This window comes from Aspergillus aculeatus (genome assembly GCF_001890905.1).
Source record: "Aspergillus aculeatus ATCC 16872 unplaced genomic scaffold ASPACscaffold_4, whole genome shotgun sequence".
Classification (NCBI taxonomy): Eukaryota; Fungi; Ascomycota; class Eurotiomycetes; order Eurotiales; family Aspergillaceae; genus Aspergillus; species Aspergillus aculeatus.
In genome coordinates, this window is record NW_017962979.1 from 694713 (window position 1) to 719967 (window position 25255).

General features: G+C 52.6%; 8 protein-coding genes across 8 annotated transcripts; 5 read left to right on the forward strand and 3 right to left on the reverse strand.

Annotated features, from left to right (window-relative positions):
- Nucleotides 1-54: 54 nt before the first annotated feature.
- Nucleotides 55-2171, forward strand: ASPACDRAFT_114671 (WASP family protein; the record flags this gene model as incomplete). The annotated part of the gene is made up of 4 exons (XM_020195821.1): nt 55-264; nt 330-1710; nt 1814-2074; nt 2140-2171. The coding sequence occupies 4 exons, from the start codon at nt 55-57 to the stop codon at nt 2169-2171; spliced, it is 1884 nt and encodes a 627-aa protein (XP_020058403.1).
- Nucleotides 2172-3124: 953 nt separating this feature from the next.
- ASPACDRAFT_25475 (CorA family magnesium transporter) lies at nt 3125-4968 on the forward strand (the record flags this gene model as incomplete). The annotated part of the gene is made up of 3 exons (XM_020199337.1): nt 3125-3706; nt 3767-4395; nt 4458-4968. 3 exons carry the CDS (start codon nt 3125-3127, stop codon nt 4966-4968), a joined length of 1722 nt encoding a protein of 573 aa, XP_020058404.1.
- A 402-nt stretch (nt 4969-5370) lies between these two features.
- Nucleotides 5371-7500, reverse strand: trm44 (tRNA (uracil) methyltransferase; the record flags this gene model as incomplete). Its single annotated transcript, XM_020203349.1, has 1 exon — nt 5371-7500. One exon carries the CDS (start codon nt 7498-7500, stop codon nt 5371-5373), a length of 2130 nt encoding a protein of 709 aa, XP_020058405.1.
- Nucleotides 7501-15075: 7575 nt separating this feature from the next.
- Nucleotides 15076-17530, forward strand: ASPACDRAFT_25232 (uncharacterized protein; the record flags this gene model as incomplete). Its single annotated transcript, XM_020199311.1, has 4 exons — nt 15076-15227; nt 15285-15325; nt 15407-15836; nt 15895-17530. The coding sequence occupies 4 exons, from the start codon at nt 15076-15078 to the stop codon at nt 17528-17530; spliced, it is 2259 nt and encodes a 752-aa protein (XP_020058406.1).
- Nucleotides 17531-18655: 1125 nt separating this feature from the next.
- ASPACDRAFT_40888 (DASH complex subunit HSK3 family protein) lies at nt 18656-19075 on the forward strand (the record flags this gene model as incomplete). The annotated part of the gene is made up of 1 exon (XM_020200837.1): nt 18656-19075. The coding sequence occupies one exon, from the start codon at nt 18656-18658 to the stop codon at nt 19073-19075; it is 420 nt and encodes a 139-aa protein (XP_020058407.1).
- A 362-nt stretch (nt 19076-19437) lies between these two features.
- ASPACDRAFT_50808 (histidine phosphatase family protein) lies at nt 19438-20599 on the reverse strand (the record flags this gene model as incomplete). Its single annotated transcript, XM_020202399.1, has 4 exons — nt 19438-19504; nt 19599-19811; nt 19960-20223; nt 20424-20599. The coding sequence occupies 4 exons, from the start codon at nt 20597-20599 to the stop codon at nt 19438-19440; spliced, it is 720 nt and encodes a 239-aa protein (XP_020058408.1).
- Nucleotides 20600-21077: 478 nt separating this feature from the next.
- ASPACDRAFT_114688 (ATP-dependent RNA helicase SUB2) lies at nt 21078-23633 on the reverse strand. The gene is made up of 5 exons (XM_020195822.1): nt 23154-23633; nt 22107-22517; nt 21694-22054; nt 21385-21642; nt 21078-21332 (listed from the first exon to the last, which is right to left on the reverse strand). The coding sequence occupies exons 1-5, from the start codon at nt 23398-23400 to the stop codon at nt 21287-21289; spliced, it is 1323 nt and encodes a 440-aa protein (XP_020058409.1). The 5' UTR covers nt 23401-23633; the 3' UTR covers nt 21078-21286.
- A 232-nt stretch (nt 23634-23865) lies between these two features.
- On the forward strand, nt 23866-24450 carry ASPACDRAFT_58452 (ribonuclease P Rpr2/Rpp21/SNM1 subunit; the record flags this gene model as incomplete). Its single annotated transcript, XM_020203350.1, has 1 exon — nt 23866-24450. The coding sequence occupies one exon, from the start codon at nt 23866-23868 to the stop codon at nt 24448-24450; it is 585 nt and encodes a 194-aa protein (XP_020058410.1).
- Nucleotides 24451-25255: the final 805 nt, after the last annotated feature.

Sequence of the window (25255 nt, forward strand, 5' to 3'; positions counted from 1 at the left end):
AATCCCACTCTGCGCGCGCTTTACTCACTTGTCTAAAACTCCCGGTACATCACCATGCCTTCTATACTTACCGACGCCGACAAGGAAATCGTCAGGAGAACTGTCCCCAAGCCTGCGAACAAAATCCTTGCTGTAGCCGTTGCGCGCCTTTACGTTGCATATCCGGATCCTCAAAGATGGACCTACACTGGTTTACAAGGTGCTGCAGTGCTGGCAAATGACCTAGTCGGCCGTACCTTCTGGCTCAAGTTGGTGGATGTATCGGTAAGCGCATCCCTGATCCAAGACATAGTCACTCTGTACTGATCATCCAACTCTCTACGGTGCAGCCTGCAGGAAGGGGGGTTATATGGGACCAAGAAATCTACGATAATTTCGCATATAATCAGGACCGCACATTCTTCCACACCTTTGAACTCGAAGACTGCCCCGCCGGGTTCTCTTTCGCCGACGAAAAAGAGGCTAAGACCTTCATCAAGAAGGTCCACGAGCGGGAGAAGCATGCGAGCAAAGAGACACGGTTGACACCTTTTGCGTCGACTCGTGGCCAGGGCCCAGCCCCAGTCGTCAATGGCAAACATGGCGTGGGTCGATCGTTGTTCGGCAGCTTGCTTGGGCATCGCTCTTCGTCCGGGTCTCACGCTCAAACGGTCACGCCTGCGGAATTACCACCTGCACCTTCGATTCAGGTCGCTCCCCCGCTGCCCGCCGCCAGCCCGCCACGCAAGGAGTTGCCTTTTGATACTAGCGACCCCGCATGGAAGGGACTGCTAGATGAACTTCTGCAGATGGGAATCACGGAGGACCAGATAGCGGAGAATTCCGATTTCATCAAGGCTTATATTGAGCAGAAACAGGGCGCTGCTGGTTCCGACTCCAGTTCATCTCTTCTTGAAGATCAGCGGCGAGGAAAGGCTCCCCCTCCACCACCCCCATCTGCACCGCCAGCTCCGAAAGTGGCAGCCCTCAGTCCGCAGAACACTGGAAATAGTGGTGGCAGCAGGCGCGGCGCTCCGCCACCCCCTCCTCCGTCGCGCAGGACTCGGACTGATGTCGATGATGAACCTGCCACGCCTGCATCAAATCGCGAGCCTTCGCCCCCAAGGAACCGCTTCCGTGCCCCTCCACCGATTGCGGATGCCGGTAAATTTGCCCACATAGCGGCATCCGTGGCCCCTGGTCGTCAGCGAGCAATGTCCAGCACAAACCCAGGCCCTCCTCCTCCCCCGCGGCCTCCAAAGACGCCAATGGAAGAGAATCACTCTCGCTTCGGTGTTCCACCTCCATTCGAAGGAGTGCGAAAGGTGTCTGCTCCGCCGGCGCCACCCAGCCGCAGCCCCTTACCTTCTGCACCTCCGCCGCCGCCTCCGCGCACTATGAGTCCTGCGGCGCCGCCTCAACTACCACCCAAAATCCCCAATGCTGCCGCCCCAGGTCCTCCGCCGCCTCCTCCAAGAAGCCCGGCTTCAGTACCCCCGCCTCCTCCACCTGTGCCTTCCAGCTCCCGGCCGATTCCGCCGCCACCTACGAGTGCTGCTGGTCCGCCGCCTCCTCCCCCACCACCATCGTCGAGCGTGCCTCCTCCACCGCCGCCACCACCCCCGTCACACCCTTCCTCAAATGCAGCACCTTCGATACCTCCGCCGCCGCCGCCGCCTCCGTCCAGCACTGGACCGCCTCCCCCTCCGCCGCCGCCACCCGCACCAGGCGGTTTTTGCTCCCCCTCCTCCCCCTCCTCCCCCTGGATCTGGCGCTCCTCCACCCCCGCCACCCCCTCCTGGGGCTGGTGGTCCTCCGCCCCCACCCCCGCCAGGGGGTGCCGCTCCAGCGCTGCCTGCTCCTGATGCAGGTAGAAATGACCTCATGGCTGCTATCCGAGCATCTGGAGGGAAGGGAGGTACGGGCTTGCGGAGGGTCAAAGATTCGGAAAAGAAAGACCGAAGTGGTGCCTTTGTGCCCGGCTCTAGCGAGTCAGCTGCGGCCACACCAAGTACTGGAAGCGCGCCTCAAGGAGGTTTGGCTGGAGCTCTGCAGGACGCCCTGGCCAAGAGAAAGCAGAAAGTCAGCGGCAGCGGTAAGTACATGCCTTCTTTGCTATGCGCTTCTTGCGGTATATTCAGAGCTGATTTCTATCGACAGATGACGAAAAGGAGGATGATGATGATTGGTGATTGTTGCGTTGTATCTACCTTTCCCATGATTTTTTCTGGCGTTGCAATGCATTGAGCATGTTTGTTCGCGCCGGATACCTTTGTTCAATATCGTTTCTTGCTGTTTGCAGCGCTTGTTGCGCGGCTGGCCGGTAAGTGTCTTTTGCAAGACTGTCCATGCGCAATGCAGCTATACTTCCTAGTCGGAAGCTTGTAGCTTCTTGCACGCATTGCACTATTTTATTATATAGACAAAAATTCGAACTTTGGCGTCTCGTCATGTCATTTTATCCTAGACACGATACGTAGTACTGAGTTGCTGGGCAGCCAGGTGGCCCACCGGTTACTTAGTCAGGAACATTTCCGTATTGTGACGTCATAACACGAATGGAGCGTCCAATCGGGTGGCACCCAAGTCTTCTATAGGATGCTGGGATGTATGAGTCTTCTCCTGTACAGTAAACACACCTCCCGCAGCAGTCTAACCACTCTTTGATTGCACTGCTCCAGTCAGACAGCAGGCGGGCAGGGATTTAAGGATTTTCTTATGCTGGGTTCATATCAGAACCGGCAACCAAGGTGGAGTGACATCCCAGAGAACGTTGGCAGATCCGCCAGGTTACTGGCTCATAGATATCATTCCTCCCGGAAGTAGTCATGATTCAGAGTAGACAAACCGCAACAAATAGATCAGTGTAGGAGGTTTAGAAGGCATGAAATACCGGACCCATCGTTCACCATTGAATTGTCTGCCTGTCATGGTTCCTTGCAGGTGTAGAGGAAAAGAGAACTGAAATCTTTATCTTAGATAGGTAATGGATAAGGAGCCGGATCATCATAGGCCCGGAGGCGCGCAACAACTTGGGGCGCGGGAAAAAGATGGTCGAATCCATCTCCGCCGGTCAGAAACTACCCAAGGATGAGTGGCGGTTGTCTTTGTGGTTCTTGATGAAGTCGTCGCACGCGCCTCAGAAATGCCGTCCCCGTCGTCTCTGAAATCTTCAGCCCCGTCGGCGTCTCTTCTCCGGTTTCTGCGCTCTCAGTCCGAGTCACTTTTTTTTACCGCCAACGCAACAGCCTGCGGCCAGACTCGCCCACCGCCTCGTTTGCCTTCACTGCGAACCTTCACCAATAACTGCAATCGGGTCGAATTCCCACCATCGCAAGAACCGCTTCAGGCAAGTCTGTTACCGCTACCGAGTTTCTCAGCTCGAGGCCGTGGTGGTACACGATGTCGAGCCTCACTTACTCCACCTCTCGCAACGCCGGCATTTCACCTCCCTAATGCGCAACCATCGCGCGCCGTTTCCACCAAAGACCGGCCTCTCTTCCGCAGGCTCCTTGATTGGAGGCGGAGCAAGGCTGCGGAAAGCAACAAGTATGCGTGCAGTCCGCCCACATTGATCGGTGACGGCACGGAGCCGGGCTTCACACTTGGGCGCGGATTGGCGGCCAAGGCTTCTAACGAGCCGCGACTGCGATGCACGGAGTTTGATAGCAACGGAAACGTCACCCTGGTGAACGGGGAGTTCAAGAAGAGTGAGCTGATTGCCAAGGTGAGTGACATGCATGCTCCATTGTGATGAGGGGGAGGACGCATTAACAGCCGCGCCCAGTATGGCCTTCTCCCACGGGATTTGCGCAAAATCGACTCATCAACCCTGCCGCACATTCTGGTCCGGCCCAGCGCGATTCTCATCAATCTTCTCCACCTCCGCGTTCTGATCAAGGCCGATCGTGTGCTTGTGTTTGACGCCTACGGCTCAACCGACTCCTACATGCAGTCCCTGTTCGTTTATGATCTGGAGGGTAAGCTGCGGCAAAGACAGGGACAAAGCGCGGGCGCTTTACCTTACGAGTTCCGGGCGCTCGAAGCTGTGTTGATCAGTGTCACAAGTGGTTTGGAGGAGGAGTTCAACGGCGTCAGAGAACCTGTCGTGCGCGTTCTGCGGGCCTTGGAAGAGGATATCGATCGGGAGAAGCTGCGGCACCTGCTGATTTACTCGAAGAAGCTGGGTACTTTTGAGCAGAAGGCCCGACTTGTACGTGATGCTATCGATGATCTGCTGGAAGCGGACGACGACTTGGCGGCGATGTACCTCACTGAGCGTCAAAAGAATATCGAGCGCGAGGAGGATGATCACCAGGAAGTCGAAATGCTACTGGAATCATACCATAAAGTCTGCGATGAAATTGTCCAGGCAAGCGGCAACTTGGTAACAGGGATCCGTAACACGGAAGAAGTGTGAGAATTACTTGCTTCCAAAGTTCTGCTATGGATAAATAGCTAATTGCCTCCGTGTACAGTGTCAAGGCTATTTTGGACGCCAACCGCAACTCCCTCATGCTTCTCGACTTGAAATTCAGCATCGGCACACTCGGACTCGCGACTGGAACCCTCTTTTCTGCACTATACGGAATGAACTTGAAGAACTTCATCGAAGAATCGGATCTGGGTTTCGGCGCGGTCTCTGTGACCTGCTTCGCCATCACACTGGTCGTCTGTGTGTATGGGCTGGCCAAGCTGCGTAAGCTCCAGCGTGTTAGGATGTGGGGTGAAGACGGCGCAGGCGGCTCGCCTATGGTGCATCTACCAACGAGAGGTGGAGCAATTGGCCATCGGCCAAACTGGCGAGCTGATTCCATTGATCCGGTTTGGGGTAGTCTGCCTGGGGAAGCCCGCTCGGAGAGACTGAAGCGCATCAGGGACAGTTCCGTTGCAGCAGCTGTCAAGTCCGCCGCGGCGCAGCGCGCATCCTCGGCGCCGACCGCCAATCCCTCTTTGAAGGCAGAAACTCGCGAGCCCAAGGAGGCATAAGCATTCGATGCGTACGGCTCGCCATTGTTGTCTCTTATGATAGCCGTGATCCGGCGCCAATTCAGCAATGGTGATACCGACGATTGTAGATGTGTGATTTGTCGGTGAAGGCAAGTAACTTCAAATAATATCTCTTCGCTCATTGTATAGAAAATGCATGGTCGGAGTTCTTCTAGTGGTGGTTCTCTCATTCGGACCATTCGGGCAATTCTTCTTGATTCTTCTCACTCACTGTATGAGGACTCCCTTCTCAGTCATTTATTTCTTGCCAAGCCGAGCTCAGCGTCGACGTCTATAGAATCTTAGAAACTTCTTATAGAATAGTACAGCTCTATTGTATCATCTTTCCTCACAATTCAATCCTCGTATAGGGACGCTCTTCTGTTTCTCAAACACTCCCTATCAATGCCCGCCACCACGCTGCTTCCCCATCCCCGGACCCCTGTTGATCCCTCTCGCTCTCTCTATCCAGATCTTCGCCGCGGCTTCCACGCCTCCCTCTCGCGCACATTCCCGCTGCACAGCAGCCATGACCTTGGCCACAACTTCTTCAGCATCAGCATCAGCATCAGCACCTCCCACCACCCTCACCTCTGTCCCATTCATCAGCTCACCCCCTCCCCCCTTCCACCTTAGCATCGTCCCCCTCCTGCCCCCAACAACAGCCATATTCCTCGTACTAGGGATCCGCAACAACGTCTTCTCAACCTCATACCCCACCTCTTCGGCCACCGCCATCGTCTTCGCCGTCAGCGACCCATACATACTCTTCAGGAACCCGGCCTCCGACGCCTCCGACGCCTGCGCATCCTGACGCTCCTTCCGCAGGGCCTTCAAATCCCCAGAGTCGGGCTGCTGCTCCCCTTGCCCCGTTTTGTTGCTGGCCGAGGTAGATGCTGATGTCCTCTCCCCCTTCGGCGGCGGATACCGGTATTTCGCGCCGGACAAGGCATGCGAGCAGCAGGGGATGGCGACGAACGGGGAGGGGTTGGTGGGACACAGCAGCGCGGCCATCAGGGGCGTCCAGACGGTCAGTTCGTCCGCGTGGTTGGAGATGATGAAGGTGTTGGCGGGGAAGTGGCCGGTGTGCGTTGGGATGGTGAGGTTGAACGGATTGGGGTTGGGGTTGGGGTTGGGGTTGGAGATAGGGTTGGAGCTGGAACCACTAGAAGGTTCGCCGACACCGACACCGACTGCATCGCTGAAAGGCGCAGGGATGTAGATCTCCTCCTTCAGGCGGGATTGGATCCGCTCCGGAAAGATCGCCCACGTCTTGCGGCGGCGGGCGTCGAAGCCCCAGCCTTCGTAGCCTTCTTGTAGCAGGATGTAGACGAGGACACCGTTGCCGCAGGCTACGTCTACGAAGCCGGGGAATTTTGAAGTAGTGGTGGTGGTGGTGGTGGTGGTGGTGATAGCATCCCCGGGAGGGCTGCGCTCATCACTCGGGACGACGCCGTACATGCTGCGCCAGAGCTCGATGAGGAAGGCGGCGATGGATAGATCTTCGAAGACGTGCTTCGAGGGCTCCGTGGTTTCCACCCATCTCTGGCACAGATCGCTGGCGTATTTGGCCTTGAGGCGCGTGTAGGTGTCCTGGACGAGGTGTTGCGGGAGGATGTTGTCTTTAAGGGGATTTTTGTTGGCGCCTAGGTGTTTTTGGTTGGTGGCTGTGGAGGTGGAGGAGGGTGATGATGATGATGGGGTGGGTAGGCGGGTGGTCCGGGCGAGACGGATTTGCGTGTTGAGGAGGGCTTGTAGAGTGCGTTCTAGGCGGTTGGTGATGGGGAGGTTGGGGAAGAGGAGCGTGTGTAAGGTTAGGGTTCCTGGGCCTGGGTTTGAGCCTGAGGTTGGGTCTTGGGAGGGATGCTCTGGGATGGTGGGGTTGGAATTGGTGGTGTTGGTGGTGGTGATGTTATAGTCGTATAGATAGGCTAGAGAGCGCAGGGTCGGGTGGTAGTAGGGGATGTCCTCTTCCTTCGTGATGTGGGGTGTATAGATCACCAGAGAGCGACTGCAGCCTCCTTCAGTTCCAGCCATCGTCTCTGCTTCGTAGAAGTGACAGGTTTGGTCCAGGGTCCGGTCCAGCTTAGGGTTCCGGGGTACTAGGCGTCGGACGATGGTCCTGGTCAGAGTGAAGCCAGGGACATCGCGCGCGGGGGTGAGCTCGACCTCGACCTCGTCCTCTACGCCATCGCGACCCCCAGTAGATGCGATGGCCTCCGCATTGGCATTGCCAGTGAGCGCGAAGGACTGCGCCTTCTCCCGCGGGGTGCGCATTATCCCCTCGCTGTCGAAGAGGATATCGGCCCGGAACAGGTGGCTGGAGTTGACGTTGGGGTTGGCCAGCAGGTACAGGGTCAGATCCTGCATCACTTCGGGCACAAATGACAGACCATTTTCGGTGAGATCTCGAGAGGTTGTCCAGTCTTCTGTCTCGCTGTGCAGGATGGATGATGGCTCTAGGGTCTCTGCTAGTGGTTTGCCCGAGAGCTGACCTGGGTCTCGGGGTGGCTTGCGCGAGGTTCGAGTCATTGTTGCTCCTCGCCTGCTGCTGTATACACAAGGCTGGATGCGAGATTCAAGCTTGTCCTTGAGTTGCTTTGTGTTAATTAAGATCTCTCTATCACTTGTGTGTTCTCCTGCTAGCAGATAGATGGGTTTCCATCAATTGTGGAGAATTCTGCGTTGAATATTGATTAGTCATTTGTTTATTCGCACAGAGGCCTGGGGAACTTGAATTCTACATAGTACATACTTGTGAAGAATGGCTGGACCTGAGACTAAGTCAAGATTATATTGCCTATCTCACGATCACGATTCTTGTCGGCTCAAGCCCCTCCGTCGGGTTCTATCAGATATTGCCCCTCGTAGACACTGCATAAAGAAATGTGACTCGCTTAGTAAGATAATGCATAACTACTAGTAGTTAATCGATTCAACCTCACTTGATCATCCTCATACAGCACTCTCTCCCATCTGCGCACATTACAGAATTAGGACACAGCAGTCAATTCGATTAAGGAGCTCCTTTCGAAGCTGACTTGGCTCTGCATGTATGCATGCATAATGTCGGTACGTGCTATACAAACTCAACTGGACCGGCCGAGTGGAATGTCATGCAGTGCAAAGCAGCCCGAGTTGATCCTTAACCGCCAGGAATACGAGGCATCCATCGTTCGGCATTCCTTGTTGCATCTCTCCCGCTGAGTCAGCCGAGCATCTGCTGGTTGCATCCATGATCCGAGGGGCTCCACCCACAATCCGGGATCGAGCATGTCAACTCAGCTCCTTCTAGACCTCTTCACTTTGATTGTTTCTCATTTGCTCTCATGGATACCCCCAATCAACGCATTCGGCAAGATCAGCTTCCACATCTTGTTTGTTTAAATTTGACCCCTGAACACGGCATAATTATGTTCGCCTCAGATGACTAATCTGCAGTTTGCTTTCTGCTTCAGCATGTGCCACGCGATGCGATGTTCTTCACTGTTGTGTCATGATCGTCAGCGTCCTGACGAGAACAAACAAATTTCATCAGCCAAGAGACTCGAAATAACGAACCAAACGATGAAGAACTGAGCTCTGTCACCGAGGAATGGGGTCAAAGCCCTCCCGAAGCAAAGACTCTTCCCGCGACCCCGGCAGAGAGAGAGCTTCGCAGTCGATCTTCGTGTGCGTACTCGTGTCTTGCGGGATCATGACGTCTGCACGTTCGAGCTAGTCTAAACTAGAAAATTGACGCGGTAGGTAGAATGCTAGTAACTTACTAGCAGACTGCGTATCACGCCACAATTGTCAATCCTATCTACTCAGTGGTTGGCCTGCATCCTTGAGTCAGCCGCTTTTATCTGCCTCTTCCCTTATCTTCTCCCATCGTTGTGCCCTTAGATGCGGCGCGGGCAATAGCCGCTAAATATACATTGATTCCGGACGAGTGAGTTTATCAATGCCGTGGTAGATCCGCGAGTCATATTCGCAGCCATCAAGATTCTCAACTTCAAGGCCCCTCTTCAAAGTACTCGGTACCCTTGTCCAACCATGGCACTAGAGGTAACATGACAGGTTAAACGCGGGACTTCGCGGGTCCGATGTTATGTCTGTACCAGTGCATCACCCGACTGCTTTTCTAGTTCTTATCCCAATTTTACGGGAAAAGCGTATGGCTACGATGTACCGTGTGAAACATTACAGCTACACCAGAGCAACAGTAGCAGCTGACGTCCAGCATACAAAACCACCAGGGGAGAGCAAGCTCAGCACAAGAGACAGGCCATCCCGGACTAATTTTGTATATCTCTCCCGAAGGCCGAATAAGCATGAGTGATAGATAGTAGGCAGGCTTTGCGGTTGCGGCTACAAATCGGATCGGCGCAGCCATTCAAACTTCAAAGCTCTGGCGCGGGTTCCGCATTCGGAATGGCCCCCATCTTCTGCATGGATGTGTTCGTCGTCTTCTGTAACGAGCTGAGCTCTTAGTCTGCAGGTGCTATGGTCGGGTTGGGGTTGAGCTCAGACCACAACCTCTCCTGGTTGGGCCGTTCATTGCACATTGGACCGGCCTTGGCTCTCTCTCTATCGCGGGGCGGGCTCGGATATGCCGTGGTTCGACTGTTTTCAGTTGGGTTTTGAATGTGATGGCCACGGGCATTGGGCCCTGGTTTCCCATGTGTTGTACGTGGTTCAGCCTGGATGAGAAGGGGTCCGCCGCGAAATGTCATCCATACTGGGAAGTAATCAGATTCACAGAAAGTGGATTGTTGACTGATTTATTAGTTATTTCAGTTCTACAGTAGGATGCTCTTGCTAGCGCACGGTTACCAAATCATACGCAACAGGCTTCCAGGAGTCCAGACACTCTCGGGATAGTCACTGCATACAGTGCATGCGCTAGGATAGTCTGCATGTAGGCAGCACTTCTCAGATTTGAGCAGCCATTGCGGTTGGAATCTCTAGTGAATCGGTTCAAGCACAGGTCGTTCAATTGAGTTTGTTGTATCCGATGTTGATAACTATGTGTGGCATTGTCGTAGTCGAGCATTACCTTGGGTTTGATTGTGCTGGGTCCCGGGGATTGCAACCAAGATTCGCAATGAATAACATCACCTTCTAGAATAATGCGCCACGCCCGTGATTCGAGACCGGAAGGGGGAAGTCAACAATACCCATGATGATGTGTTGGCACTTGCGGCCCACCGGCAATGATCACGATCTCAGGAACCGGAGATAAAGAATGCAAAAGAGAACCTTGGGACGATTTTGTACGGCCGAATGCAATTCAAAGAGAGTCTGCCAATGAGAGATGGAAGGTTCCCCTTCCTGCAACTGTCTAACCATTCTAGCATTCAACTTACAGTGCAAGTGACGGAGAGTGAGGCACCCGTTGACAGTTTTGGTAACTAGGTTACTTAAGCATAGCGATGGCCGGGAGAGGAATCTTGGCATCTCATCCAAACACCGCTGACTTGCATCTCTTCTGTTCCTTTTTCCTACTGAGTACGGAGTAGCTCCGTAGTACTTTGCTAAAGCAAGTTGCTTTAAAAAAAAGAAACTGAAACGGGGAAGGGGAAGGGGGAGAGGAAAGAGATTTCCTTGTTCCAGTAAGATTTGATAAGTACCAGACCCACTACAATTGAGGCAGTACCATAGATAGAAACACGCCGCTAACTTGTGGTAATCGAACAATATGATTTGTTCTAATTCTCGACGGGCCCCGCCTAGCAGGAGCTAGATTCCCGCTAAGAAAGATGCCTTGGTTTCCGTCGACGCTGCGGGTTCCACTTCAACTAAGTTGAGGAATACAGTAGACTCCCTTTCCCCTCTTTGCCTTCAAGGCTCGGAGACTCATGCACACTGGTGCATTTCACACATGCCAGGTCTGATGCAGCGCATTGCTATCGATCATTTATCTCTCTTCCGTAAGTAATGGCATAGCGGGGTTTTTGACAAGAGTGCGAAAGGGATGGATAGTACTCCGTAATTGCCATATTATACTCAGTAGTTACTTAGTGCTCCATGGCCATTCAAATGATTGACGGAACATTAAGGCGTGTCTAATGGGTGTACTGCATGTAATAACTAATCAGACTTAAGTTATTGCATTCCTTTCTTTTTGCGCCCTCTCTCACCCCTCCTCAATGTTTCGAATTCGATCTTGAACAAGAACAAGCCACCATCACGTTCATTATGTTATGCGCATCTTGTTTGTTTTATGAATGCAACCGGCGGACGGAGTCAACCGGCAAGTCAATACACTTTAAGAAAGTCAATCTGAGACCATAACTCTATCAATCCATACTTTCTCCTTCACGGTTTCATGTCAATGATCGAAAGCCAGTGGCGAAATTCCCCATTGTACTGTGTTAATCAGGTGCAACATGCAGCATTGCTGGTCGCGGAGACAGCCGTTCGATGGCATTCCCCAAATTGTTCTGCAAACAGAAAGGTCCTACGGATCCGGGCTCGGTATGGGACTTTTTGTCGATCCCTACTGCGGGTAGATACTGTGGCATGCCGGCTTCGACAAACACCGCCGCCCCCTTCCCGGTTGTTCCAGCGGCGAAATTCCCCTGAGAGAGTATGAGGTAAATATCCAATAAAAAAAAGAAAAAAAAACAAATAGTTGCTAGTATCGCCGGAGTGATGGGGATGGATTATATGGTATTGCCGGAAAAATGAAATCTTTGTGAGATGAGCTGCAAGCTGAGAGATCTTGAGGGTCGAAATTGGTCTTTCAGACTCTCTCTTTCTGTCTATCTACCCTGGGAATGAGTATCGAAGCCTCTCGTCGAGAGTTTCAAGCATGGAGGGTCCATTTCGTACCACTTCTCAGTTGAGCTTGGATAATCGGCAGCACCCAGGGTCTGGTCTGGAAGCACCCTCACCTATTTTAGGATGGTCGACGATCTTCAATGAAGGTGGTTGCTTGCTTTGAGCATTGACTGGTCTTGGGTAGTTACACCTGATTGCCTAGACCTTCAGCTTCCCTCAACTACGAACATACAGTAGGTAGTCACAGTTCATTTTAGGGGTCTTTTGGGAAGTATAGTTGGGTGCTTTTATGCAATGCATGCATGCATCGTGATGGTTGAACCCCCCACCATCCCAACCATCCATCCATCCAACCATCCACCCCTCATACAGGCTGCGGAATCAACGGAGGGGAGAAGATCGAGGATCCAGCTGGATATTTATTGATCCCCAATCCTCCCTGTTTTACCTTGGTTTCTAGCTTGTTACCAGAACCAGGTTAGTGGCGCAAAGAGCCTGAAAATAAAATTCGGAACTGCCCACTTCCTGCGACCGCAACGGAGGCACACACCCGCTTTTCCCATTCGTAGTTTTCGTAGTTCTGGTGCAATGGCGCACTTTGGCTGTTCCAAGTCTATCGTTGGAGGGACCCGCAGCCGAAGCCAGCCTAGCCAGTACCTCACTCTACCGAAGAGCCTTGGTAGTCTAGTCATCATAAACTGGCCAATCTCCCTTTCGCCGATTGCAGCGGGCGAATCCCGGGCCTGACCTCGACCACCACCACCGGCGATGTGGGTTTCAGGCAGGGTGGATTATGAATGACGGGAGGATGTGCTGTGCTGCTGCTGTTGCTGCACTGGTTTCAATGACCGCTTGGTCGCATCATGGTTGGCCCCAAACCCACCATTGAGGTCCCAAGGTGGATGTGGATTGTCGTGTCCATCAAAATAAGATTGTTAAATCACTTAAAAGAATTATGTACGATCTTATTTCCTCAACAACCAAACAATGCCATAACCAGGATATTTCGACGGGCAGTGCGTTTGAATTGAACCCCGTTGTTTCCGCCTCCTCTTTCTCCCCCCTTTGCCCTCGTTCCTCAACAGCCCCCGCTCTTCCGTCGTCATCGTCCTCGTCGTCGCTGTCGTCGGCGGCGCGCGGTCATACGTGGATCTGTCCGTGACTTAGTGGCGGTGGACACTAATGCTGTGGGTGAAGGATAATTCCATGGCTTGAACGCCTGGTGGGGGACTTGACTCGTCCCTGGTTCACATTCAGGGGTAAAAAAGAATGATATCGAGATGGAGAGAAATGGATTGATGACTGCGTTTATCAGAGATATCATGGGGGCTGGCCTGCTTTCGTCGGGGGGGGGGAGGGGGGGAGGAGGCAACAATGTCGCCTGACTACTACTAACTACTCTTAGTACCCCAGTCTATCGAGTGGTTTTATTGCCGTTAATTGCATATCCCAAGTACCAGACTTGAGCCAAAATACAAACGAATATAATGAACATGTCCAACTATTTAGCAGTAGGATAACAAGCCGGAGAGCGCAAGAGGGACCGAAGAAGCGAACCGAACATACAAAAACCTGTTTGTTGATTGGGAACGATAGGACGGAAGCAAGCCTGTAGCGTGGACAATACTCTGAACGGGTTAGTTCGTACAACAAGTCTGGATGAAGAATAACTACTACTCATCAGTTATCAGCATCGCCTGTGTGAGTGTTCTCAGTGGCCTCAATATGATGGGTTTCTGTTGGACTGCCATACAAGTGAGTATCCAGTCAATGATTAACAATAAATGGGCACTCAGTCCCTTTTACCCCCCGAGCAATTTGAACAATCGTCTTTCATTGAATGTTGTGGTGATTGACATACAGCAGATCATGGCTTGTTTACCCCATGCCTGCAGGTAACTATCATAGTAGGCGTAGCATATGAGCATAGTTAGTGTCAGTAACTCAGCAACAAAGGCAGTGCTCCGGAGTTCACTAAGTAGTATTCTTAGCATGCGGCCAATTTCAGCCCATCAGTATTATTGTCTGTCTCTTTCTCTCTCTCTCCGGGGGGTCCTCATCACGCCTTGTCGTCCTTTCCCATCCCCGGAGGCAGACATTCTTTCTTACTCAGTCACACACACTTGGTAACTACACACACCCTTCTCTCGCCATTTGATTGTCGCTTGCAGCTCTTTTGTTTCCGTCTTTCTCCTTTCCCCTCCTTACTCTCTCCGTCGACAGTCAATCCTTTCTTTCTTTCCTGCCTCCGTTTCCGGATCGAGCCCTGGCGGGGGATCCACGAACGACCGTTAGAGGTTTATGGGTGAACAAGCAAACCAGGTAAGAGAAGAAAAAAAAAGTAAACCAAAAAAAGTTTAAAAAATATTATTATTATTCCAGTGGAGGAGGAAAAAGATACGTACGGCTCCATCAGCTCTCCCATTTGGGCTGTCCATCCGCCCAAAAGCTGACTGAACTGAACTGAATCGAATTGCCGGTTCATCTTTGCTGGTGTTGGTTGCTGATGCTGATGCTGGTGCTTTGCTGGTGCTGCTGCTACTGCTACTACTGCGAACACAGCCAAACCATCCAATCCACACCTTATCCCCATCCCCAATAATTCCTATTCCCATTCCGAATCTCTTCTTTTCTCCTTCAACCTCTCTGATTGCTGCTATCTTCTTCCCCTTTCACTAACTATCCTTCCTTCTTTCTCAACCCACCCTCTCCCTCTCTCTCCTCCCTCACCCCTCTCTTTCTCTAGCTCTCTCTCTTTCCCTCTCGTTCCGCCAAATTTGTGTGTTTTTACTCTCCCTCACGCTCCCTCCCTCCCTCTCCCTCGCTACGATCATCACCACCTCCTTTCGTTTGTCCTGGTTGGAATTCCTTGACTTTTTCTGTTTTGATTTTCGCGAAATTTTCCTTCTGTGATTCCCCTTACTTTCACTATCTTACACTTGGCGCCTATCGCGTGTGTCCAGCATTCGAATCGAATCGATAATCCTAGTTTCAGCGATCGCACTGCGTTCCTTCGTTCGGTGGCAGCCTACGTCAATCGCGCATCCCAGCCGTGATCTCTGGCGACTTTGGTCCGGCTCGCAGTTAGGCGATAACTCACGGTTCCCTTTTTTTTTCCACCATATCGGCTGGTGGGAACGCTTCTTTCCAAGTTTGATCGGTCACCATGGCTCCTCCACCGCGCCTGCGCGTTTTGTCAGGTTAGTCTCTCAGTCTTCGCCGGTATCAGATTCGGCCAGGACGGACGGGCTCCCTCCGTCTTGTGCTCCGGATCAGCCTCACGCTGCCACCCCCTTCGATGATTTCCCTTCTCCAACTGCTTCGATCGCCAATCTCAATATGGGTCGTCGTCTAACACGAGTCTGTGTAGTTGGCAGCAACGCTATCTCAGCTTTTCTTTCCTGGAGGCTCCAGGCGTCCACCTCCTGCGACGTAACGCTAGTCTGGAAATCGGGGTTTGAGGCGGTTTCGCAATACGGGGTTTCTTTCAAGTTTGTCTCTCTGGCTATACTACACAACGCAGAAGGCCTCTAACAATTGACCAACAGGTCGAAAGCATTTGGCAATGAGAGATTCAAACCTCGTCACGGTATGTTATCTTTTTTTTTTTTTTTCGTGTCGGATTACCGCAAGCGGTTGTGCTGGTCAGCTGACATCGGTCATTCTACAGTGGTACGTTCACCGGAAGAGGCGGCATCACGAGAGAATGCATATGATTATGTTATTCTTTGCGTGAAGGCCTTGCCCGATGTCTACGACCTGGCAGCAGTCATTGAATCCGTGGTTACCCCTCAACATACCTGCATTCTGCTCAATACCACCAACACCCTTGGTGTCGAATCACACCTTGAACAACGATTCCCCACGAATGTAGTCCTCTCGCTCGTTTCTGGTGTAGAGATCTCACAGATTGGGCCCAGCGAGTTTGAGCATTTGAACTCGTCGAATATCTGGGTCGGGGCTACCAACAACAATTCAACCCTTCCATCGGGTATGCAAACCGACATGGCGGCCGCCTTGGCGATGACCTTGAGCTCCGGTCAAGTGGAATGCAAAGTGTCGAACAACATCAGACAAGAGCAATTCGAGCGTATCATAGGGTGAATATTCCGAGTTATCCTTCCTTCGAGTCTATGACACTAATCAGCCATCATCCAGGCCTATTGCATTTTACCCAACAAGCGTCATGTTTGACAACGGAAACGTAACAGAACTCCTGCAGAAGGTCGGAGTACGGCAATTGGTTACCGATGTGATTGACGAGCTCATTGGTCTGGCCAAAGCGCATGGCTGCTCTTTCCCAAGCGACTTTCCTCAGAAGACAATGGATGCGATGGCCGCGTCTCAGTCTCCCAACACTATGTATCAGGATTTCCAGGCTCGCCGTCCTATGGAGATCGAGACGTACCTCGGATCCCCAATCAAGCTGGCAACAGAACTCAATATCCGCCTGCCCCGCATCGAAACCATCTACGCTATTTTGCACCACGTTAATACCACTAATCTAAGCAAACCTCGCGAATCGCCCACCCCGTCTGTCCAAGCTCCGCCACCCCAACCCACCCGGATGTCCTCAGCTCCCCCACCGAGGAATGGTCCTCCCATGCGCCCGCCTCCTGGAAGGTCAAGCTCTGCAATGATGATGCCCCCTCCTAGACGTGGACCGCCCATGCCCGGAATGTCACGACCCCCAAGCACACAACCTCCGCCTCCTTCTGCCAGAATGCCTCCTCGTGAGCCGTCTCTGGAGGGACTGGAGGAATTCAGCCACCTAGTTGTCTATGATGACGCTGGTGAAGCTGGGCCTCCTCCCAGGAACCCTAACGGTTATCCCGACGTCCCTCCTGGTCCTGCCCACTCGCAGTCGACTGCTGACTTGTCCTTGAGAGAGCGAGAGTTGGCTTTGCGGCAGCGCGAGTTGCAGCTTCGAGAACAAGAAATGAGCATGAGGCGGGGACCGCCCCGCAGGAATGCCCCCTCTAGGGCCACTTTCGATGAGGAAGACGAGGATGATTATTTCGATCCCATGGATACCAGCCTGGTCCCAAACATCGACCCGGACAATGTGGATATGCTGAGCATCACGTCGCGAAGAGCCAAGAAATTTCCGAGTGCCAGCCAAATACGCAAGAACCCTGAGCTTCTGTCCAATGGCGGTGGCGGCGGCCGGTCGGGTACATTCAGCCGCTACTTTGGGGGAGGAAGAAAACGTGCCAGTGATCGCATCATGCAGGAAATTCCTGGACTCCATGATTCCCTCTTGGATAACCCCATGATGGCTTACTCGTCAAACCGATACGGCGCTGTTGATAGAAACCAGATGGCTGCAGGTTCACGTACCAACTCCATGACCACGAGTCGCATGGGCGACTATCCCCCGCACCCCTACCCACACAGTAGGAGAAACAGTCATTCGCCGGCGACTCCTTACGGTGGCCCGCCTGGTCCTCGCATGGGCCGTCCGGCCACTGCTCAGGATCAACACTTTGGCCCTCCTCATGGGCCCCCGAACGGCAGTCATCCGTCTCCTCCGGGACACATGCGGGCACCTGTTCCCAGGTATCCCCCAGGCCATGGTAATGCGGTAGGCCCGCAACAAGTTGAGCAACAAATTGGGGTGAGCAATTCGTATCCCACCAAGGGCACCCCAAAGGATAGAAGTCTGACTGGAAGTGCGAGCGCCAGCGCGGGGAGTGGTGATAGCGGCGCCAGTGCGAACCTCGATTCCGAGAATTCAGCCCACAGCAGCCAGATCAGCCTCGGCGCGCAGCAAGCTGCGGCGCCTGTCCGTTGAAAGCCAAGAAACCGTTTCCCCTCCAGCCCTCCCCTCGCCGGTAGCTGAGCACGTTGATCCCTTTTGACTGTGCGCATGCTTGCCGTGTCCACTATACTTCCTCATTCTCCGCCTGTACTGGATTGCCGTGAAGGGGAATCCACCCAGGTTGCTTTCTGCCTCTTATAAAGGATATACTTTTAATGAGAAGCTCGGCACCAAAAATAAAGAGGATTGAACCGCACCCTGTGTCATCCTCCGGTTTTGTTCAATTGTTCACATATATGCAACGGACTTAAGGACCTTCCTGAATTTCTCAATTGGTTGAGCGGGCGCTGTTGCGCACGTGTTGCTTGTGGGGGTGACTGTATCTCTTTTACCCACATCTCTTGCCTCAATCACCTCTGCAGCAATTCCTGATTCCCATGCTGACGGGCCTCCGCTCGAGCGATAAATACGTTTTTCTTTTTTAACTTTTCGCAGCTATACCACGGACGTTCATTCTCCAGTACTGACCATACATTCTGCTTCTGCATGACAAATTGTTGTACACTATGCGAGTCGGCGCATGATTTTGTCGAGTTCATACATGTGGTTCCGTCGTCTCTTGATTTTATCATCTCTGCCTGATTCTTTTCCTTATCTTATCCAAGTCAGTCTGACATGCATGCCCTCCTTTGCATTTCCTAAACCATTGTCTTTTTTAATGTTCCTATGCAGCCCTGCCGTTTTATTTCATCGTGGTCTGGTTTCTGGCGCATAAAAAGAGCAGGGGGTTCATCATTTATTCGGGTGATTGCTGTGTTTGATTTGGCTGGGTTCATGTTCATGCAGAGTAATAGTGAAAGCCACCAGGCCGTCAGATGGCACGGCAACTGTTCATTTGATTAGAAAGAACCATGTCCTCCACAATGAACCAACTTCGATCGGAACATTTTATTGCAATGGTAGTCGGTGTAAGGTGTAAAGCTTTTGGAGGGGATCTCCGCGGCGACGCTTGCACGTGACCCGAACCGTAGATGTCAACAAAACGGAGAGCCCTCAATTTCAAGCACAACTACAACCACGGACCCGATCTCCTCGCCAGCTACCGCCTTTGCCAACACACGAGTTTCAGTTTATATCGAGCGAAAAACGTAGACAACCATGCCTCCTTCCCACCAATACACCCACAGCCAAAGCCACTCCCACCACATGCCCCGCCATTCCATCCTCCCCTCCTCGGCGGCTCCTTCCATGGACTACGGCGGCGGCAGCAGCAGCAGCAGCAGCAGCAGCAGCAGCACTACCAGCATGTCCATGGCCAAAACCCGGCAGTACGCCAACCTGCACGCGCAGCTGGCGCAGCTGAACAGTCACCTCCGCGACACGGAGAACCTGGTGCGCATGACGGCCGTCCAGGCGGAGGATATGCGCTTCCTGGGGGGATATGTCGGGGCCCTGTTTATGGGGTCGGCGAAGGTGTTGGGTGAGGAGGGGATTATTAAGACTGAAGGTGGTGGTTCTGGTTCTGGCTCTGGTTCTGCTGGTGCTGCTGGGGCTGGGGGCGAGAGTGAGAGTGAATGAGGAGTTTAGGCCTTTGGTATAGAGAGAGAGGGAGGGAGGGAGGGAGGGAGGGGGTAATGCTATGGGTTATTCTTCGGGGCCAATCAATGTAAGTTTTCTTTTGCCTCTTGGGATCTATGGCCCAATCTATTTATTGGATATGTTGCTAACTGCTATTTATATTGGAGGTTGATTCTATTGCTCTTTTTGATCGTCAATGGGGATGCTTCATTCCCCGTTGTCACCATTACCACCATTACCACCATTACCACCCATCGCCACTGCCAGTACAACGCTATCTGGCAGTCTACCAACTTTCCATCATACGCTACTTCCTACCGTGTCTGGTTCGCGGAAAGCAGGAATCGAAAATAAGGATGGGATCAGGAGTCGACCACGAACCCTCCACCTAGGATGATCGCCGGCTCGTCGATGCTGTGGTGCTCGTAACTGTTTTTTTTTCAGGGGGGGTTAGTTCGACTGCACTTGACACGGGGAAAAAAGGGACGAGAAGCAGGGGAAAAGCTGGGGCAAGAAGACTCACCTCAACGTGCCCACACCACCAGCCTCCAAAATCAAGGCCGTCTCCGTCAACGGCTTACCCGTCCACCGCATCGCAAACGCCCGCAGGATATGTCCATGCGCCACGATTAGGACATCCCCCTTGGCAGACTCGGACTCGAAACACGGGCCGTGGTATTTGGCGCGAATCTCGGCGATGAGGGCGTCGAGCCGCTTGATCACGTCTTCGGGGGATCTGGGTTCATCGCGCTCTTGTTAGCAGACACACACACACACACACAACAATCCTTCAGCAACTCATCATGGTCACCAGCAGGGACTCCAGATCCAATCTTTCTTTCTTTCTTTTTTTCCAGTAAGGCACAAGCGGGGACAGAACATACTCTCCCCCGGGACACCCATCGCGCCAAATATCCCAGCTCCCTTCCCCGTTCCGCGCCCGCACCTCCCGGATCTGCTGGCTCGTCAACCCCTCGTAGTCGCCGTAGTCCCACTCGCGCACCGCCTCTGTCACCTCCACCCGCGCCTCCGTGCGGATCGGCTCCTCCACCTCGGGCTTGCGCGCCGCCGTCCACGGCAGCCGCTCCTTGCACCCGATCTCGAGCAGTTCAAGCGTCCGTTGCGCGCGGGCTCGTGGCGAGACGTATCTATTCTCCCCCGCCCACGGGGTTCTGGGTTAGTCTTGTGTTCATGACTTTGTGTGTGTCTGTGGGTATACTCGCTGCGCAAAGCACAGCATTGTGGAGGTTTGGAATCCGGATCTCCCGGAAACAACAGCAACACACTTTTGTGTGCACAGCTAGAGAAACTGGGAAGGGAAAAGGGAAGGGAAGAGGGGACCACATACACATGAACGACCTTCCGCGGCGCGATCAATCGGTCATTCCCCACCAGGGCCTTGCCGGTGGCTTTGATGCGTTTCTCCCCGTTTGCGGTGAGGGGCAGGTCGGTGGTGCCCGTGTGGCGGCCGTTGAGGGACCATTCGGTCTCGCCGTGGCGGATGATGAAGCACCGGGGGCTCATGGCTTCGAATTGAGGGGAGAGGAAATTTTGAGTTGAAGGAGGGGAGGAAGAGAGAGAGAGAGAGAGAGAGAGAGAGAGTGTGTGTGTGTGTGTGTCTGCGTGTACAGAAAGAGGGCAAGTCAGAGATGAGGAAAGGCACGGAATATAATCAATCACTTCATAAACTCTTTCTCGTGTTCTCTTTAATTCAAGTGGGGGGAGTACCAGGAGCAGGAGGGGCCGTTTCCTCGTGTTGCGTCATTAATTCCATTAATCACAGGGGCAGGCGGGCGGGCTTATCGATAACTCACTCGCCCAAGGTCAATTACCAACTGGCGGAGATTCTTCTTGCTTATCAGAAGAGGCTTCCAAATTGTTGCGTCGATGTTACGTTATTGAACAACTACTCATAAGACGCGCCGATCTACTGATCTACGTGCTGGAACCTCCCACTCAAACATACATTGATAATACAGCTGTCATGCTAAAAGGCACTGGTATCCGGTAGTTGCTTGCTTATGACTCAGTATGCTTTTCTGCCTAGATGTCTCTGGTGTTTCCGGGCATAATCCAACCAGTGCCTCGCCGAAGAGCGAGGAAAATGTAACCGAACCATCACGCCAAAAGGAAATAATAAAAACTAACGACGAGATATAAAGGAAATAGCTTGATCGTATTCAACAGCCCGTGGCTTCAACCACCAACCATCTAAGCCATGTAGGTGCTGGAGTCAACACCGCCCTCGGGGTATTCGCTAGAAGTCCTTGTTAGTCTATATTGCAAGGATATATGGATTAAGGACTTACGGAAGGGCAACTTCGAAACGCTTCTCAATGTCCTTGAGAACCTTCTCGTCGTCCTCGGTGCTGACAAAGGAGATGGACAGACCCTTCGTACCGAAACGACCGGCACGACCGACACGGTGGAGATAGGAGTCGGCATCACCGGGCAAATCGTAGTTGATAGCGAGGTTGATACGCTCAATATCGATACCACGACCGAAAACGTCAGTCGCGACACAGATACGCTTGTTGAACTCCTTGAACTCTTTGTAGCGTTTGATACTACAAGTTGTTAGTAACCTTTCCCCTGATCTCCTGCTGAGGCGGACTTACCGCTCCTCCTGGCTCACTCCGGAGTGAACTGCGATACTGGGGAAGTTGCACTCGCGCAACAGCTTGTCGAGTTCTTGAGCACGGAGCGTGCTCTTGACGAAGATAATAACCTGGTTGAACTCCAAGCTATCCAAAAGGTCGTTCAGCTTACGGTTCTTCTCCGCCTCGCTGAGCTTGATGTAGTATTGCTGAAGACCGTGAAGGGTGAGCTTGGTGTCGTCATCGACGTAGACCTCGAGAGGGTTGCGCATGAACTTCTTGCAGACGGGCCGGATCTCCTGAGAGAGGGTGGCACTGAACATCATAACCTGCTTATCGGCGGGGGTAGCACGGAAGATCTCCTGGACATCACGGCGCATGTCTATGACGTATGATTAGCATGCATACGGATCACAGGATGAAAAAGAACTAACCAATCTGGTCAAGCATCTTGTCACACTCGTCAAGAACGAAAGCCTTGACATTGCGCAGTGACAGCTTCTTATCGCGGACCAAAGCATTGAGACGACCGGGAGTACCGACGACAATGTTGGGATAAGACTCCTTGTTCGCCAGGACCTCCAGATCCTTCTGGATGGGAGTACCACCGTAGAAGACGGCGGTGCGGACGTCGGGAAGGTACTTGCTGAAACGAGCATACTCGTTCTTGATCTGGTAGGCCAACTCACGGGTGTGGCACATAACGAGGATCGAGCACTCTCCCGGAACAGGCTCCAGCTGGTGCAATGTGGTGAGGACGAAGACTGCAGTCTTACCGAGACCAGACTTGGCCTGGCACAGAACATCGACGTTCAAGATGGCGGTGGGAATGCAAACTTGCTGGACTGTGGTAGGCGAGACCGTATGTTAGACTTGTACTCGATGTATGAGACTTGAAATGAAAGTAAAGCAATCCGTGTCGCAAAGTCCGTCCATCCCCCAGGTATCGAGATAAAGGATGACACATTAATCTGACAACTCCAGCACAAAACACAACAAAGAAGAATCTCGAGGGAGCAACGGATCGATGAATCCAATCACCAGCGATACAGACTCCAATTCCAAAAGCTCTCTGCAGGCGGCAAGAGGACGAGTATCATGTGAAAACAGTGAAGAAGCGATGCGGCTTCTTTTAACACATCCACTCGAATAGTAATATCAAGTGGTCACAGGCGAGATAAGGCCCCAAGGATCTTGCTGAACATGGTCTTGCCGTAATTTGCCAAGCAAAAGGAAAGCAACAAGCGGAAGCCTAGATTGCTCTCTACTCTTGCATGCAGGGTTGGGCTCGTCTTTTTAATGACCCGAAACACGCATCATCCTCATGCCGCCCACAAGCTCGAACGAAATATGTATGCCCGGAAGCGACTATGGAACTCTTTTTCCTTCCCGCGGAGATGGACGGACGGACGGACGTTGAAAATTGGAGCAATGGAGGGAGGTTTTGGTTTTTTGGGAAAGAATACGTATGATGGACTAACCCTCCGATGGATGTTCGAAACCGCAGTCGGTGATGGCACGCAAAAGCTCTTCCTTCAGCAGGAAGTCACGGAAACCGGTCGAGTGGATACCGACATAGCTGCCCTTCTTGTCGGAGCGGCCGCCAGAAACAGTCAGATCGCCCTTCTTGGCCTCTCCATTGGCGGCGGGAGCAGCGGTGGTCGCGGCCGCATCGGTGGTGGGAAGCTCCTCGTCGGAGTAGTCGATGAGATCCTCCTCGTGAGACATGTTGATGGTTTGTGGTGAGATAAAAGGTGGTCTGGATGGGGAAAACTCTGTCTGTTGAGGCGCGTTGCTTTTACCAAGGCAAAGAAGCCTAGGTCCGATGTGGTCGAAAAAGCGGGGTTGAACCGGTGGGAATAGGTAGATCTATGTTCTGAGTAGTACGTGAGATGCTCTCGCTGATGCTGTGAGATAGATTGAGGGTGATGGCAGGTTGGTTGGCGCGAAGGAAGGCGATGGAGATGGAGGGAAGGACATTCGCCGCGCGAAGGGATGGAGCGGCTGAGCCTAGACAGCTCGATCACGTGCCAAAGTCGATTAGTCATGGTTGGGCCGGGGCCTGGCGACCGCATTCGGTTAGCTTCATAGTGAAGGAAAGCTTCCTCATCCATTATTATTCTCTCCACATCCTCCAGTACGACTGTTGCAACACAATCATTGAAAAGGTCTGATCCCCGGCCAATCATCGCAATGGTCAAAGGAAAATCCAAAGGCAAGAAAGATTCTGCAGGAGGTGTCAACAGTCATATACGCGCGCGCATTGACTATCTATACAAAGCGGCCACTTTCCTGCAAGCCCAGTCCAGCGCTCGTCATGTCGGTGACTCCACAGATGAGACAGAAGACCAGAAGCCGAGTGTCTCAACACGTATAGTGCCACTCATTTCTCCCTCTGCTGGTTCTGTGAGCGAGACCACGGCCCTGGATGGGCAGAACGCGGCGACGGGCCAGCTACCTCAGCTTTCTCGGAACTACCTGTCGCAAATGCGCGGCGTATCTCTGAAAACGCAACTTCGCCTACCGGTTGACATGAAGAGATCTTTCTGCAAGCGATGTGATACGCTTCTACTTCCTGGAGTAACTTGTACGCGCGAAATGAGGAATCCCAGCCGCGGCCGCAGAAAGCCATGGGCTGAACTCTTGGTCATTCGTTGCTCTACTTGCGGGTCAGAGAAGCGTTTCCCTCAAACAGAGAAGCGCAGCAAGAAGCTGACTGATCGTCGGCAAGAACAAGGGCAAGAGAAGCAAGACAATCAGAATGATGCAGGCTCTTGAGGATACTACCCACGCTACAAAGATGTTCATCGAAGCCGTTGTCTCGTATTGCCTCCAATCAGCATATGATCGTTGAAAGATCTTGCAAGATAGTCCTTAAAAGCTATGGCAGGACGTCGTCGGTTTCTTAGCCAGGCTCAATCCTCGGGATCTCGCCGGATCTTTCGCCGTGAGGCTCTGCACGTGTGCCGTCATGCCTACTGAATTGGTACAACTGGCATACATCGAGTTATTCACATTGAGCTTAGTTTCTTTGCTTCGCTCTAACAGAAGTGCTCCGGCCAACACGACATGAAGGGATTTGCAAATAACACCATTACCTGCAATCGTCCCTCACAGCAACGGCTTTCTCGGGTCTTGCAAGTCGCAGTGCTAATCATCTGCCGGGTTCATTCTGACCGAGGCATCAATATTACATGTGCCTATATATCACGAGGACCAGTGGGAAGGTCCAATGATGTAGGGTGCTACCGCACGGTGGGTTCCAGAGTTAAAAGCGAAGACAATATTAAAATCAAAAGACGTCATGTCAAATAAATATAAATGCATACCGGGGAATCGCATCATGATGGAACAAACAGTCGGGTCATCAGATTCGTAGGTTGGGAGGCGTGAATCATAAATCAGGAGACAAGCTCCAGTGGTAGCCAAGTAAAAAGTAGAGTTCAAATGCCAATAACGCCATGCTTGTTCCTGTCAAGCCTCGATCATCTCGAATTCAAAATCGCCGCGTGGCGAACATCCAAATCTCTAGTCAATAGTCCTTCGAATACATAACCAAAAGAGAAACTATTTCCTCCCATAG